The following is a 16,170-nucleotide window of genomic DNA, read 5'->3' on the forward strand; positions in this document are numbered from 1 at the left end:
GAAGCTCCAAAAAGCTTACACTGGGTTGCCTGTGGTACGCGTTACACAAAAAGAGAAGGCACTGAATGGGCCTTTTGCAACTAACGATCACGTGGTACAAAATCCGCCACGCTGGAGGGCAAGCTCATTAATATTCCCCCTCTGGGACATTAAAACAAAGGCAAGTCAAGGTTGACTGGTTCAGATCTCTTTGTTTTAATGTGCCAGTGGGGGAATAATAAAGAGCTTGCCCTCCAGCATGGCGGATTTTGTACCATGTGATCGTTTGTTGCAAAAGGCCTATTGGGTGGTATTGAACTGCAGCGTTGCAGTTAATTTTTTCAAGTGGGCGTATATTTGAGGGGTCACCCACATGTCGCGCCAGCAGAGGCCCTTTGGCTCACACCTTTAATTATTTTGTAATGTTCTCACCATTTTAGCTCATTTTGAGGTCTTTTAGTTTTTTAAGCTTTGGTAATAAATTCAGTTTAAAGATAACAAAACACGCTGTTGAGTAAAATTCACTCGTTTCTTCTTTAAATAAGTAGTCTACAAAAAAACTAACTGCAAATTGCTCTGACGGACGTTTTCCAGCATGTCTTGCAGTTGCACTATGCAAACGTTGCACACACTAAGAAAGGATTGAAGGTGTTGTTTCCGCTTCATAATTCCTCTTCTTGTTAGTCTAATCTGATGCCAGGTCAAAAACATTGTTTGGCTTTGCGTTTGCACCAGAAAGACAGATTAAGAAAAAAATAACATAGTTTATATATATAACTCTGAATCGAATTCTCATCGAAAGATTAACGACGGTCGATCTTAAAAACACGAAATTTCTGCAGTCTCTAACTTTTATGAATAAACGAAAGTTTTGTCATGCAAAAGGGAGAAATTGATCACGCCAGCCCAGCTCATATAATCGGCTTCTATTGACGGATCAAAATGTTTGACTGTATAATTTATGCAAAGTAAGGAAAGTAAATTATGCAGAAACAAGCGAAATAACACACCAATCACAAATGTCTACAGTTTCCTAAGAGGTCCGGCGTACATTAATATACATAAAAGTCACACGCTGTCGTCGAGTACCAGTGGAATTTGAAACTGAAGAATATCTCACGAAGAAGAATCACACATCTCTGGTCGGGGTAAAGGAGGGAAAGGACTCGGAAAAGGTGGTGCAAAGCGACGCCGAATGATTCTTAAAGACAATATCCAAGGCATCACGAAGCCCGCTATTAAGCGCCTTGCTCGTCGTGGCGGTGTCAAACGAATCTCGAGATTGATCTACGAAGAAGCCAGGAGTGTTCTCAAAGTTTTCCTAGCGAATGTTGTCCGTGATGCGGTAACCTACACGGAACATGCCAAGAGGAAGACTGTGATTGCTATGGACGTCGTCTACGCTCTTAAGCGGCAAGGCCGTACGTTGTACGGCTTTGGCGGATAGATGCTTGTCTCATGAACAGTTCAACAACGGCTCTTTTAAGAGCCACCACGTTCAACAAAGTAATAGCCAACAGGTACACGTATGCCCCTTGTCTACTCAGCACAATTCGTCAAAGTATTTCTAATGTATTAAATTTATTGGTAACATGAAAATGAATGTGCTGTACGATAAACTCCACGGGTCGTTCTTACGAACCAATAGCATTCGTGGATTTTCGATCCGCATACTAATTGATCCGAATGGCTCGAGGATATAAATATGACCAAAAGCCAAAATGATTCATATTTTGAACTGTTGATTACCACAAACACCTTCCTATTCGAATATGGCCCCAAAAGTTGATGGCAAGGTGGGTGAAAAGAGGGCCGGTAAAGCAAAGTCTTCGGGCGAAACAAAATCAAAGAGAAAAGTAGAAAGCGAAAGGAAAGCTATGCCATTTACATTTACAAAGTTCTGAAGCAAGGTCACCCAGATACTGGAATATCAAGTTAAGCCATGAGTTTCATGAACTCTTTTGTCAATGACATCTTCGAGCGAATCGCTACTGAAGCATCGAGGTTGGCTCACTACAACAAGAAATCAACCATCAGTTCTCGAGAGATCCAGACCGCTATTTATTACACTTCTGCATCCGGTCAACTCGCCTACGCCTACTGGTGAACTCGCCTACGTAGGCGACTTTGATCACCATCATAGGCGAGTTCGTTATTCCTCATAGTTGTGTAAAATGTGTTGTAAAAATGTGTTTGTTCTGCTCCCAATAGCAGAATGATCGCGATAACCAACACGAATTTAAGAATTACGGTCAGTCACTTCACCAAAGTTCTGTCTTGTGTGATTACTAGGATCATTCAATTGACATAAACGGTGAACTGCATGAGTTGATAAAAAAGTTGTGGTGTTGTGTCGGCGGTTGTTGCAATAATAATCACACCTAATAATGGTAAAGTGTTGTCGCCATGAGAAATAGGGTTCGTGACGTGTTGTTTAAGCGCGACTCAATCTTTTAATTCACACCGACATCGCTTTGCGCGGCACTTAGCAAAGAAGGTGAAACATTTTGAACTTCAGTAGCATATTGTTTGAAGACCTTAATAATATGTATGCAAACCTGTAAGAAGAGAAGGTGAGACATTTTCAAAATCAATAGGATATTGTTTGAAGACCCTAATGATATGTATCCTCAACAAAGAATAGGCCATTTCCGAGTTCAGGTCTGCCTCCTCTTCAAAGCGAGTCTACGTGCGAAGTCTTTGTGATGGTAATTAGTTCTACTTTACATATGAATGAAAACGAATTTTCATAACAAAAACTTCGCACTTCGTTGAAACGAACGCGTACGTTGAACTTTTAAATGGCTGAAGCTGCGGGTCGCAAATACCACGGGCGTTGGTTGGAGCGATATTTCCAACCCGCATCTTCAGTCATTTTGAAAGTTCAAAGTACGCGCCCGTTTCAACGATTATAGAGCAAAAGAGATAGTGCTCGTAGTCTAACCTAATGTTACAGACACATAAATTGAAGAGAAATGAGACTGCCAACAAATAAAATTTGATAGGATCTCTTCTTACAGATATGTTCAGAAATGCTCGTAATTTGATGCACGATTTAACAAGTGTAAAGACGTGTCCTCTTCGATCTTGTACTCCCTCCTCTCCCCCACCCCACCCCTCAACGTCACTCGTGCCTGTGAATACAGACAATAAGCACTTAATGACTGGCCCCAAGGGAAACAGTGAGTTTTGTTTCCCCGAGGCGAAGCCGAGGGAAACATTGAGGTCGAGGAGAAACAAAACTCACTGTTTCCCGAGGGGCCAGTCAATAAGTGTTTTGTTATACCTCCCAACTCAAAAATAGAATACACAGATAAAAATTATTTGCTTGACGTCGGCTGGCGTACAGATTTGCCGCCGTTTCAAAGGTGCACGACCCGATCACGTGTGAGTCGAAAGTTCAAGTTGTTGCCCTAGGGCGTCATGAAGTTTTGTTCGCCCTAGGGCGTTATGAAGTTTTGACCAATGACACGTAACACGTTCTCCTCCAATCAGAAAACGTATTTGAGTTGGGAGGTATAACAATTCACGTTAACCAATAAACACACACTTCACTTACACCAAAAGTGAGTTAGGTAAAAGTGTTGATCTATCACTTTGCGATCTTGCCCTAGCACAGTCAAAAATGGATTTATTTTTAGATTCACTTTGCGCGCGAAACAAACCAAGGGATGCCAATGCTAACCAATCAGAAGAAGCCATGTTACGCGTGACTTTTTCAGGGACATGACAACTGATTTTCGCGGGAACGGGTATTCTAAAAATAGATTCACTTGTGACTGTGATGGGGAGCCCACAACAACGCTCTTATCTAAATCACTCTTGTATTTACCCTTAAAATTGTCATTTTTAGCCAATAAACGCACAATTCAGTTAAACATGGATAAGTTAACAAGAAAAAACTTGCAGGATTTGGATTTAAAAAATGACCCCTGCAGATCCAAACGCTCAGCCCCTGACGACTGCGGTAAGAGTGCATCTTCGACGCAAATCTCGTGCGGACGAAAGACCCGAGGCTCTGGCGAGGTGAATAAGTACGACTACGACTTGGACCACGTGTTTTCAGTTCTACGTAGTACGCGTGTAGGCGTATTTGATCTTGGAAGGGAAGGGTCTCTTACGGGCGCGCAAAAATGGATCCTAAGGTACACGAGAGCAAATCACCCAAGAAGGAAATGTGAGCTAAAATCACGAAAACTGGAAATGACATTTTTTAGGTTTGATGAACTAGTATCTCGAAAGTTTGCTCGGTGACCCAACCTGATTTTTTCCCATCAAAAAAAAACTTGCTCTTTCGCATTTTCAAAGAAAATCTCCAAAAAAAAAAAAAATGTTAGGTCACCGAATTGATTTTGAAAAATTTATCAAAAATTGAGTAAGAGGGATGTTACCATGGCAACAGTTAAGGCCTCGTGGACACCCTTAAAAATGTCTCAAAATTAGCACTTAGTAGCTTCGTGTACTCAGTCCAGTGAGGAATAAGAGTACACCTTTTGTAAAACGTCATGAAATATCTCGTTGGATGTTACCCAAATTAAAATAGCAGAGCCATGAGAAAAAACCAAAATAGGCCATCGTTCTTTTCTTCTCTAATGTTTTAATACGTTCTCTTTTTCCAGCAGAATATCGTACAACCCAAAACTTCAAACATGGTCGCATTTAAGGTTACTTGTTACAAGAGAATTCCATCTTATTACTTTACTGCATTTATCCTGAAGGTATTTTGCTGCCTCATAACCTACATCATACACCTTATTCTAAAATGACCGCCATTTTAGTATTCTCTTGCTTGATTGCAAATTGGCCCTTTTTCCCTCGTCCAAGGTTAAATATTCTTCTGAATTTTTCGTTTGAAAGGGAGGCCAAAAGGGCCAATTTGCAAGGAAACAAAATAATACTAAAATGGCGGCCATTTTTGGTTCACGCAATTCTACAATTTTGATTGGCTTAGCCATTACGGTATATGAACTATCATACCGTGCTCGACAAATATCAGTAACTGTACAGTTTTTTTTGTTTTTACAAAATAAAGAAGGAAAGATTTATGCATAATTTGTGGGCGTCTTTCATAAAACAATTATTCCACTCGTGCACTCGCATCCAACTGTGACGTGGGCTCGTCAGTGGAATAATTGTTAAATATACCAAGTTGACATCACAACTTTTTTGCATCGCTGTTCTTGGAGAACTTTCCCAATGCAAACAAGTTTGTGATGTCAAACCAAAACTTCACCCAGCCCCTTTCCGTGCAGGATCGAAGTTCAAATGGAAAGTAACGTTTCCAACGTTGAAGAGACCTAGAAACAGTGCGTTTGGAAAGAAGAAGGCTATAAAGCAACCAAATTCGTTTGGGACAAGAGCATACAGTGAATGTGGGGAAATATGGTTTTAGATTTTTCGATGATTCACTTCTAGCACAAATCCCATAATACACCTCTTTTATCCCCCAAAAATCTGCATAGGCATTGTTTTCGACTTCTCTTGGGACATTTTTCATGTCCCAGGAGAAATTGCAAACAATGGTTATGCAAACGTTTTGGGGGGAAATAGAGGTGTATTATGGGATTGTGCAAGTAGTGAATAGGGCACATTTTAAGGTTAAGTTGGACAATAAATAGTATAATGTTTGGACTCGACTATGATTAAGTGACTTAGTCACAGTGCTGACTACAATCAGTGGCAAAAGTAGTTGGGATGCTAACACCAGGATGGGCCTGAAAACCTGGTAGGCATCATAAACTAGGCATAACTGTCAAAATTCCAGTAAAAGCTTCAAAATAGAACTCCCCTTCCCCCAATCAATGTTGAAACAGGTAAGGAAATGTATGTTCACTGTTGACAACATTGTTCAGAGGGAGGGGGGGGGGGGGGGCGCAATTGTTCAAACTAAGTAAGAAAACCAACTTCAAAAGGTCACCGTGAGTATCCCAAGATTTTGGCCACTGAATGTAGCCCTTCTGTAGTTCAAAAAGGTCAGAAAACACTTGAAAAAATTATCGTTCACAGTTCAACAGGAGTAGAGCGCACCTAAGCTACCCTTAGTTGTTCCACTAAAACACAACAGAAATCAGTCATTCATCGGTCTTTTAGATGTGTCCACGATTGCCCATAATAGTGCAAAGCTTTGTGCGAAAACCATTGTGAAGTTCCCCTGCTAGAAGTGGCCTCCTTTCTTCTTATGCGGTTTGAAGAGTTGTGGACAGCGGTTGGATAAAAATGGGTTTTCACCCATGGCAGGTCTCTTTTCCCGTAATCGTCAGGCCAACCAACGCAAAAGAAAAGTGATCTCTCCTAGCAGGCAATTAAGAAGTGTCCCCTAAGAATGGAGTGACACTATTAATACATAATACGTACTTAATTGACCACTCCCAATAGGGGCTTTTCAGGGCCAATGAAACACAATCACGACAGAACAGAACATTCAACAAGAACTATGTTAAGAATCCCAGCTGGCCGGAGGCAAGCTACCTGGCTATTTACAAGTGCAGCTGAGACGTTGAACCTGGAAGGACCAGGAACAAATTCAACCTGTGGTCAGAACGTGTCTTGAGCCCGGATCTCAAGGCAAGCGCCCTAACCACTGGGCCACACTGCCTCCATACTGCTCCCTTCAAGAGACAAACACTACATTCGTAACCTAACTTGACAGTAGCCCTGACACTTTTGATAAGCTCATTGTGGTAAAAAGGCAATTCACGTTTCGATTCAAGGAGAAACCTCGCGCAACCATCTCTTTTGCTGAAATCCTGGAAAGAGTGAAACACTCCATCGTGGCCTCACTTTCAAAAGAGGATGAACTTATTCAATGCATATTTTTCGAAAAGATCAGTTTTCCTTTCACGTTATCTTAGCCCTTTCATTCCCAAGATCGAAACGTTCATTCTCCTGACTAGTATCATAGATTTCTTTGTAAGTTTCTCATGAGAATTTGGCCCTTGAGGGTCAAGGGTCTAATTGTTTTAGTATCAACCAACTAGTCGGACAAAAAAGGCAATAATAAAGTTAGCAAATGCAAGATGAAGAAATATTTATATGGGAATAAAACGAAAGAAAGCGTCCTGCTTTTCGCTACTCGAGGACTATTACTAATAGTCCTCTAGTAGCGTAGCCAATCAAATTGCAGGATTTGCATTAGTCCACTAGTTGGGTGATACTAATACGTGCTATTCTAAAAAAATAGAGACTTCAATTCAGTCCACTTTTCATCAAAGATTTGTGTTGATAAGCTTTCAGTGCTGTTTAACCGATAAAATAAACCGGCCAGTGCCGCCACCGAACGATTATAACAACAACAAAGATATAACCTATAACAGAAAATAAAACATGCAAATCTCTTTAAATAAATAGAGATAAGATTAAGATAGACTATTTTGCCTTCCCTTAAGGGCTGCTAAGTCTTGATCTTCCAAACCTGCCAAGAAAAATGAACGCTTACATTAGTAATGAAAGGAGAGGCAGACAAAATGACCGCAAAAAATACTGTGGAGTCGTTTAATTAAGGAACAGAAATATGGTTGCCTCAACACGTTCCAAGTAATGCCGATCAGGAGGTCGCGATGTTGTTTCATTCCGCAAAGAGCAGGGACGTCGTTTTGGGCAGAGAAGGTCGAAGAAGATTGGCAGTTTTCTTTTCTTGTCGATTTTTCATGAACAATGACGACTTGATAATATTTGATTTCTTTACAGTGTCCCAAATAAGTGCGCCAACGCTAAATACACTTGACACTTAAAACGCTTTCCATCTGACAGAACTGATCAGCCAGACCGGGTATATGGAAGAATTAACTCCACAATGCCCTCAAATAAACACACTTCGAGGATGCTACATACTCCTTCAGAAGAATGCGAGGGATTATCATACAAGTGTTCCTTCAAACTGCCACATTTTCTTTGCAAACTTACTGGTCCAGCCGGCCAGTTCTGACAAAAAGAAAGCGCTCTTAAATAAAGTTCATTGTTATTATTATTATTATTATTATTATTATTATTATCATTATTATTATTAATTAATTAATATGGTTTTTATTATTTTAATTTGAAATTTTCTTTTCCCTATCTTTAATTCTAAAACACTGAAATGCTTGCAAGACCTTTTGATCACATCTGAGCCGCAAGGAATGTATTTGGGAAATCGTTATTGACGCAGTGATTGTATTCTTATGATTTATAATAATTTTTAACGTTGTATATTGCTCCGAGTCTTACTTTTTAGCATCTCTGTAAATTATGTACATATTTTTCCGTTTTTAGCATCTCTGTAAATTATGTACATATTTTTCTGTTTTTAAAGCTGAATAAAATATTTATTATTATTATTATTATTATTATTATTGCTATGTAAAATCACAGGCCTAAAAGGTGTTCCTGGCCTGGTCAATTATTTCCCTTAAGAGCGAGTAACAACAAGTTCCTAAAGCTCCCAAGGGAGTCCTCTCCTGAATCCCTAAAGGGACAAAACTTTTCTTAGGAGTCTAACCGTTCCCAACAGAGCAGTTTTTTGGATCATTTCAAGTCTGATGGTGGTGCCAAGCTTTTTGATGTGTCAAACTTATCAGATACAGACCCTAATGCTCCGATCACAACTTTCTTATTTCTTCCCTTAGAAGTCGGTACTTCTCTATTTTCTCCATTTCTTTGTCTTTCACTCGCACATCTCCTGGAATGGCGACGTCAGTAATCATGGCCTCGTTTGCTTGCTTATTAATGAAGACAATGTCCGGTCTTCGAGTTTCAACTATCCTGTCACACTGTACATTGAAATCCCACAGAACTTTGAAACCTCCGCTTTCTACCACTCGCTTTGGGGTGTGTTTGTACCACTTATCGGTCCGCTCAAGTTCTTCCTTTCCACACAGTTGCCAATGCATATACCGCGCAACGTTGTCGTAGCGCCTCTTATATTCACATTGTGCCAACTTGCTGCACTCTCTTGTTAGATGGTTTACACGTTCTCCTTTCCCTCCACACATACTACACATAGGAGATTCTACGTTGTTGTCAATGTGGAACTTGATATTATTATTTCTTAAAGCTTGCTCTTGGGCGCTGCAGATCAATGCTTCTGTACATCCTATGAGGTCTCTCTTCTGCATCCACCGCCATGTTTTATCCCAGTCCACTCCAGTCAAGTCTCTAACATACTGCCCATGCATTTGCTTCCCTTTCCATTTGTTTTCTGTTTCCTGCTTTGCACTCTTCTCATACACTCTCGGTTCATTTGCCTCATCCATCTTCACTGTTCCTCTCTCCACCACTTTCCTTAACAACACCTCATTGCATCTACCTACATACCAACCCAGACTGTTTTCTCTCCCCCCCTCCCCCCGCCCCCTACCCGGACACAAGCTCTGCCATTAATAAGTCCTATTATTATTAATTGAAAAAGAATTTGACCATCTTCACTAACCTTTAGTCTAAATCCAAGTAAATCTGACATAACGCCTGAGAAAAGTGATAGCACCACTACACGAGCGATGTTGTACAGTAAAGGATTCATGGATAAACCAGACATCTTGAAAGGACTCTCAATTTCCTAGAAAAAATGAAACAAAAAAAGAAATGGTTTCCTCAATAAGTTCAATTTTTTTTTTCCTTTTAGGGGACTCTTCCCATCGTGATGTTATGAACAAGAACGTCCATCGTTTTGCAACGTCTCACCAAAGACATACTGCAGGGTGGGTGGGAGGGAAAGCCAGCAACTATGGACCATAAATCTGTTCAAAGGGGGAGTGGAAGGGATGGCAGTAATTTGAGTTCTTTTGCCGTCATCATAAAACACCATCTCCTTCTACAGCAAAATGTGCACTCAAGTGATTTAGTTCTTTTCAGAGATCACGGTGAGCCTTGGATGGCTCAGTCTAAAGGGGTAATGTCACGCATGTTTGGGGTAGTGTCAAGCTATCTTAATCAAACTTTAATAACGTCTTTGCATCAACCGAAAAAATAATAATGTACAGTTTTCTTGGCAATAGCCATCGAAGAGCCCTGAAGGTAATCTTTGCCATTTACAACCAAGGATGGAGACGATGGAAATGGATTCAACCTTGAAAAAATTGGCCAGTTTTTTCAGGATAAAAGGTGTTTTCACAAAGTCACCAAAAATTAAATACAAACAGCACTTTGTGCTATAAATATATTTCATATATTCTCAGTGGGTTTTCAGGAACGTACGTGTGAGCTTAAGTACGAATTTTGATTTTTATTCAGTTTGGACCCACAAACAGCAAATTTTGCAAGACAGTACCCCTTCAAGGAGTTGAGATCGAGATTTGAACATTTAGTGATGCTGTCATACCGCCTTCTTTCCTGGGTTAGAAGAACAATTTTCCAACACAGAAAGTGTCAGTGCTTCTTTGACTGTGGGCTACATGTTCTGGTCGTTCTCTGTTACGTATTCGTCTTTAAGAGTCTTGCCAGCTTTTGGCTGGACCTCTAACCTTCTATTGCAAAACTTCCCAGACAATTTTCCGCTTTTGTATTATCCATCACTTAACGTTACCTTAAGGAGCTTAGAAGCCAGCTTGAGCACATGATTTGCAATTGTCAAGTCTTCTTTCTTGTGAGGGGCTTTTTCCATTTGAAGATAAAGGTTGATCTAAACAGAGGAAGATAGTATGACGGAAGATATATTTGAAATTCATAAATTGGAACCGGGCACATGAAATAAATTCTTTAAGTGAAAGATTATTAATATTCGTATTTAGAATTCATATATATTTGGGCTTAAACTGGAAGGGATTTTAAAATTTTTATTAGTTTGTTCTTTATTTTCTTTTAGATAGGTGTCTCCAATTAGTTTCTTGTAAACTAAAAACGAAAGACAAGTTAATAAAGTTCTTCTTCTTCTTCTTCTTCTTCTTCTTCTTCTTCTTCTTCTTATTATTATTATTATTATTATTATTATTATTATTGTTACTGTTATTATCGCAGACATAAAGGTTAATGTAAAAAACATTCAGCGATTGACAAACTTGAGGAACGTAATATCAACTGACTGAGCTCTATAATCCACATGTTTGCCTGTGTTGGTGGTCTACTGGTTTATGTAAAATGAAATGCACATTTTTCACCTAGTGATTTACATTGATTTTCGTAGTTGTAAATTAGCAAAGAACTTATAATATGCACCAAGATGTAACAAGGGGTTACACGTAGCCTATACTTTGTCTTACGTCCAATTAGCGGAGTCGACCTCCAGTCTAAAGTACATGTACACTAACTTGTTACATTTCCGGGTTGAGGGTTAGCCAGATCTGTCCAAAATATGCCCCTAATTAGATGCACACAGATTTAAAGGGGCAGTGTCACACTATTTAAGTCAAACTTCAGAACACTAAAACAGGTCTTTGCATCAATGAAGACCAAAAAAATAATGCTGTGCTTTTGTTCCCAAAGAAGTGCACTGAAGCTCTTCTTTGTTGTATGCAGACAAGGATGGAGAGGATGGAAATGGATCGAAACTTGAAAAAACTGGCAGAGACCGTATCTTCAGAAAGTTGTCAAAAATTAAATACGAATAGCTCTGTACTGACTGAGCTACAAGGCCGGACGGTGCTGTATCAACTGAGCTAAAAGGCCAGACGGTGCTGTACCGACTGAGCTACAAGGCCAGATGGTGCTGTACCGACTGAGCTACGAGGCCAGATGGTGCTGTACCGACTGAGCTAAAAGGCCAGATGGTGCTGTACCGACTGAGCTACAAGGCCAGATGGTGCTCTACCGACTGAGCTACAAGGCCATATGGTGCTCTACCGACTGAGCTACAAGGTCAGATGGTGCTCTACCGACTGAGCTACAAGGCCAAATGGCCTTGCGTATGTATATGTATGTACATGCATTACTTAAGACAACGCTTATCCACAAATAAAACTCAGGAAAAGGTAATACACAGCATTCCAATTTCCGCGCACAAATAGAGCACAAACTATTAACTGTTGTTTGGACGTCTATTGTTTCAGGGTTTGTGCTGGATTTTTTATATAAAATTCCAGGAGTATTGAAGGAGTTTTCAATAACCAGAAATTGAGTTTTCAAGGAGTGTTTGTAAGAAGATTTCTATGCCATAAATCGTGTTTCAGTGTTTTATTTGCTAAAAAAGTCTACCTTGATTTTCTATCCTGCATCCTTCACTTTAAGTGGACGCTCGGACATTTAAATGTTTGCATTTAATCTCTCTCCAATAGTCAATGAACTCAATTTTTGAAATGTCTCTTTAAATAAGAATGATGCAATCTCAACAATTTTCACCCAAGCAAAAATTCATGAAGTTTTCAAGCAGTTTACCACCAAAGTCCCTTTTTTCAAGGGCTTTTCAAGCGCCCTTGAAGTCCAAAATTAAGTTCCAGGGCTTGTCAAGGACCTCAAGGTGTAGCACGAACCCTGTTGTTTATTTCCATACGTGGTGATTTGGGCTAACCTGGCGTTTTTGCCCAATTTCCAGTAAACTTGTGTCAAAAGCATACCTGTTCAGTAAGCAAGCCTGATGTGTTTGTAAATTTGCTGTTGATCTTTGAGCCCAGGGTCATGAACCGTAGAACATATACTGACAACACAAGGCACCTGTCAAAGCAAAAAAAAAATAAAAATAAAAAAAAGAAAGAGAAAATAGATTGAAATATTATCAGGAGACACAACAACTACAGTTGATAATTTTCAAAACAATATTAACTACAGTAAAGCCAAAAGAGAGATGTGATCCTCACATTCATCTGGACAATCTAAGCAATTGTTTCTTAAAGACACCTAAAAAATTCAGGTGGCTCCAATGGAATTCGAACTATGACCTCTGTGATGCCAGTACAATGCTCTACATGTTAACTGAGCTATGAAGCCACTCAGTTGGGAACAGGTCCATTTGATGGGCTCATTAGATCCCGTTGGTGCCACATGAATTTTTCAGTTGTCTATAAGAGACACTAGCTTAAATTACCCAGATAAGTATGAGGATCACTTCTCTCATTCGTCTATAACCCACACTGCAATACACATTCATTTCATTCATTGAGTCCTTCATGGAAACAAATGAGCCCAACAAAGTGACCTGCTCCCAACATGGCTCATTTGGTAGAGCAATGCACTGGCATCACAGAGGTCATGGCTTTGAATCCTGTTGGAGCCACCTGAACTTTTCACGTGTGTCTGTGAGAGGCAATTGCTTAAAGATAAGTGGACCGAACTAGTCTCAAACAAGGGTGGATTCAACTGGATTAAACCCACACTGTAAACATATATTTCTTCATCACACCCTGCACTCGCTCGCTACAACAGTCAGACGTTCTTACCTTAACAAGGGGTTCTGGGCCCTAAAACACTACATCTCTCCCCTTTTAGATAACAGATAGCAACATTATAAGCTTAATGCTGGCGCATTAGTAAAAACATGACAAACAGTACTATTTATGAGAAACAACGTCTCTTAGTGTTCAAATGAATCTCCTAATGTCAACAATGATAACGTCCCGATGTTTCTCCCACATTACTATCGTGAGTGTCTTCGAGGGTTAAGTATGGTAGTCCTTGAGATAACTTGGTCTCCCTCTGGGCCTCTTTGATCTCCTGAGTGGACATTCAGGTTCAGGAATAATTGAAACTCTGGGCTCAACAGCATTTGGTTCCTGCACTGAACTTTGCCTTTGGGTGGGTTCCTCCTGCTTCTGTGTTTATGACATGTGAGGTGTTCCATGAGTACTGGACTCCTTCTCAGGATTGTACAACCAAGCTGTTGCCATGTTTGCTCAGGACTATCCATCCACCCATCCATCCGTCCGTCCGTCCGTCCGTCCGTCCGTCCGTCTATCTATCTATCGTTTATTTGCCTCCATCACAATAATTGATGATTCTTGCAATTCAGCTAGGTGACCCCTGTCGTTGGGTGTGGGGGACTATCATACGCTGTGAAGTATGTGATCAGTTCTCTCGTCCAGTTCCTCTCCTCAGCATGACCAATCTGGAGCCGTTTTAGCAACGAGCTGTGTTGATGATGCACTTCACCATTTGCCAGGGGCCACTTCACAGTAACTCTGTGGTGTCTGATACCCTGCTGCTCCATGTATTCTGCAAACTCTGTCGCTATGAACTACGGTTCATTTTCTGATTTCAGACTCTGGTAGGCAGCGTCTTGCGAACATTTCCCCTAGGCTTGAGATAATCTTGGATGACAACCTCGTACAAACGGCTATAATAGTCAATTATGACCAGACTGAACTTGCCAGTTGGTAACGGACTAGGAGAATGACAGCCAAATCTCTCCATGGCCCAGTAGGTAGTGCTGTTGCTCTAATAGGTTCTGGACTGGGACGACTGACCAATTGACACCTGTAACAGGCTTTTCAGTATTTTTCAGCATCTTTTCCTATTCCAGGCCACTATACAATGGTGTGTAGCTTCTGTTTAGTTCCAAAAATACCCAAATGGCGTTAATGACCTAGGAATAACATTCTCGGTCTGACTTTCTTCAGGATGATGATTCTTGTCCCTAACAGTGTCAACTGTCCAATCATGCACAGCTCACCACCGCATGGAAGATAATGTTTGTAGACTAGCTGATCCGATGGCTCTTCATTAATGCACTTTCTGATTGCTGAGAGTTCTTCATCATCAGCAGAAGTCTCTTCTGCCTCACAAGGCGTCATTGCACTGGGTGTTGACAATACTACTACAAATTGTACATATTCCTCCGCACGCAATGAATGTTTACTTCCACCACCTTCACTGCTCACAAACCTTGATAATGAGTCAGTGACGTTCTTTGGTCCTGGTTGGTACCTCACTTTAAACTTGTATGGCTGCATCCTTAGGGATCATCTTTTGATGGGTGCACATGGTCTTCATTTTGGGCCGTAGATTACCTCTAGTGGTTTGTGGTCAGTGACAAGTTCAAATGGTGTTTCATAAAATGTAGGGACTCCTTCTCTGTCGGCAAGTACCTCCGCTCCGCATCTGTCAGATTACGGCTAGCGTGACTGATAATTTTCAAACCATCTTTGTGTCTCTGTGTCAGAACAGCACCGAGCCCAACTGGGCTGGCACCGGTAGCTTCCTGTATTGGGGCATCCTTGTCAAAGTACCCTTAAGTCTCTGTGCTGGACAGGCATTTCTTCAACAATTTCTTCTGCTGTCTGTGTGGTGTCCCCACAGTAGTAGTGGCTTAGCATACCCGACTAGTAATCAGGGAGATGTGGGTTCGAGTCCTGCTCAAGGCAAAAACCAATTTTTCGGATAGGTGTGTTGAAAGGCAAAATGCACAGTATCTGTTTGTCTCTGTAACTAGTCTTTTTCTTCCTCTTCCCCTTCATCTTGCTTTTGCTCCTCTTCTTCACTTTTCTCTCCCGAGGGAGCATAGGGTGGTACTTCCTAAAATCTGTCCGCCATTGTTGTGCCTCTCACAAGTTCCTGGTCTGTGCGTTTCCAACAACCTCCCCTCTCGTGATGGTCTCTGTTGTAAGCTCAACTAAACTGTTTGTGGCACTAGAGTAACTCAAGGGAAGTGAAGACGAGGAGCTAAACCAAGCTGAAGGGGAAGAGAGAGAAAAAGACTTGGATTCCGACGTGGTCCCCGAGTCTGTGGATGAAAAATTTGACTGGAAAATTTGAAAACAAAGGTACACTATTAATTTTCCACGTTGGGGTTTCGCCTTATAACAGAAAAACTGCAGTACGTGATTCTAAAAATTAATTATTTTACTTTGGATAAAAACAATTTCTTCTAACAAGTCTCGAACACTATTAAACAATAGTTTTCTTTTTTGGTGGAATGGGGCTTCTCTTTAACAACTGGTCAATCAACAGGAACTTGACTTCCAACTGGTTAGTGGACTGAAACTTACTGTACTGGTACATCCTTAATTTCTCGTTCCCGTATAAATGCACTCACAAGCGAAGGCCAGTCTAAATTTGGTGCCTTCCGAATGAAAGCACCACAACAACAGCTTCATCACTGAACGACTGATCTACAAATTGATTTGACCAATCATCTAAACTTTCACGTAAAAATTTCAAAAACAGTTTATCTTATGGAATTCTGACAAAATGATAAGCAGTACAAACCAACCAACTGGCTTAAACAGAACTTAACACAAACTTGGCATTAAACAGGATTTGTTCATGCTGTTCATACCTCGAGATTTTCTAGGCTACTTCAGTGTCTATGAAATTGTAGATGTCAATTTGAGTTACACCAGATTTTCATATTTG

At 40.5% G+C, this 16,170-nt stretch overlaps 1 protein-coding gene and 1 long non-coding RNA gene across 2 annotated transcripts in view; one reads left to right on the plus strand and one right to left on the minus strand.

The window, feature by feature from the left end:
• LOC138032860 (uncharacterized) overlaps window positions 1–62 on the plus strand; it is a 5,245-nt gene extending 5,183 nt beyond the window's left edge. Inside the window, exon 3 of the long non-coding RNA XR_011128501.1 lies at window positions 1–62. This exon is cut by the window's left edge and continues 1,081 nt beyond it. This is a non-coding gene — a long non-coding RNA (uncharacterized lncRNA).
• Window positions 63–3,737: 3,675 nt separating this feature from the next.
• The window catches only part of LOC138032844 (protein PHTF2-like), a 47,347-nt gene continuing 34,914 nt past the window's right edge, over window positions 3,738–16,170 (minus strand). The window contains exons 18-21 of the mRNA XM_068880555.1: window positions 12,441–12,537; window positions 10,478–10,573; window positions 9,386–9,511; window positions 3,738–7,390 (exon numbers count right to left, since the gene is read on the minus strand). Of these exons, the coding sequence (XP_068736656.1) occupies window positions 7,370–7,390; window positions 9,386–9,511; window positions 10,478–10,573; window positions 12,441–12,537 (340 nt within the window). The 3' untranslated portion in view covers window positions 3,738–7,369. The remainder of the gene's footprint in view (window positions 7,391–9,385; window positions 9,512–10,477; window positions 10,574–12,440; window positions 12,538–16,170) is intronic.

Source organism: Montipora capricornis, chromosome 14 (genome assembly GCF_036669925.1).
Source record: "Montipora capricornis isolate CH-2021 chromosome 14, ASM3666992v2, whole genome shotgun sequence".
In the NCBI taxonomy this organism is placed as follows: Eukaryota; Metazoa; Cnidaria; class Anthozoa; order Scleractinia; family Acroporidae; genus Montipora; species Montipora capricornis.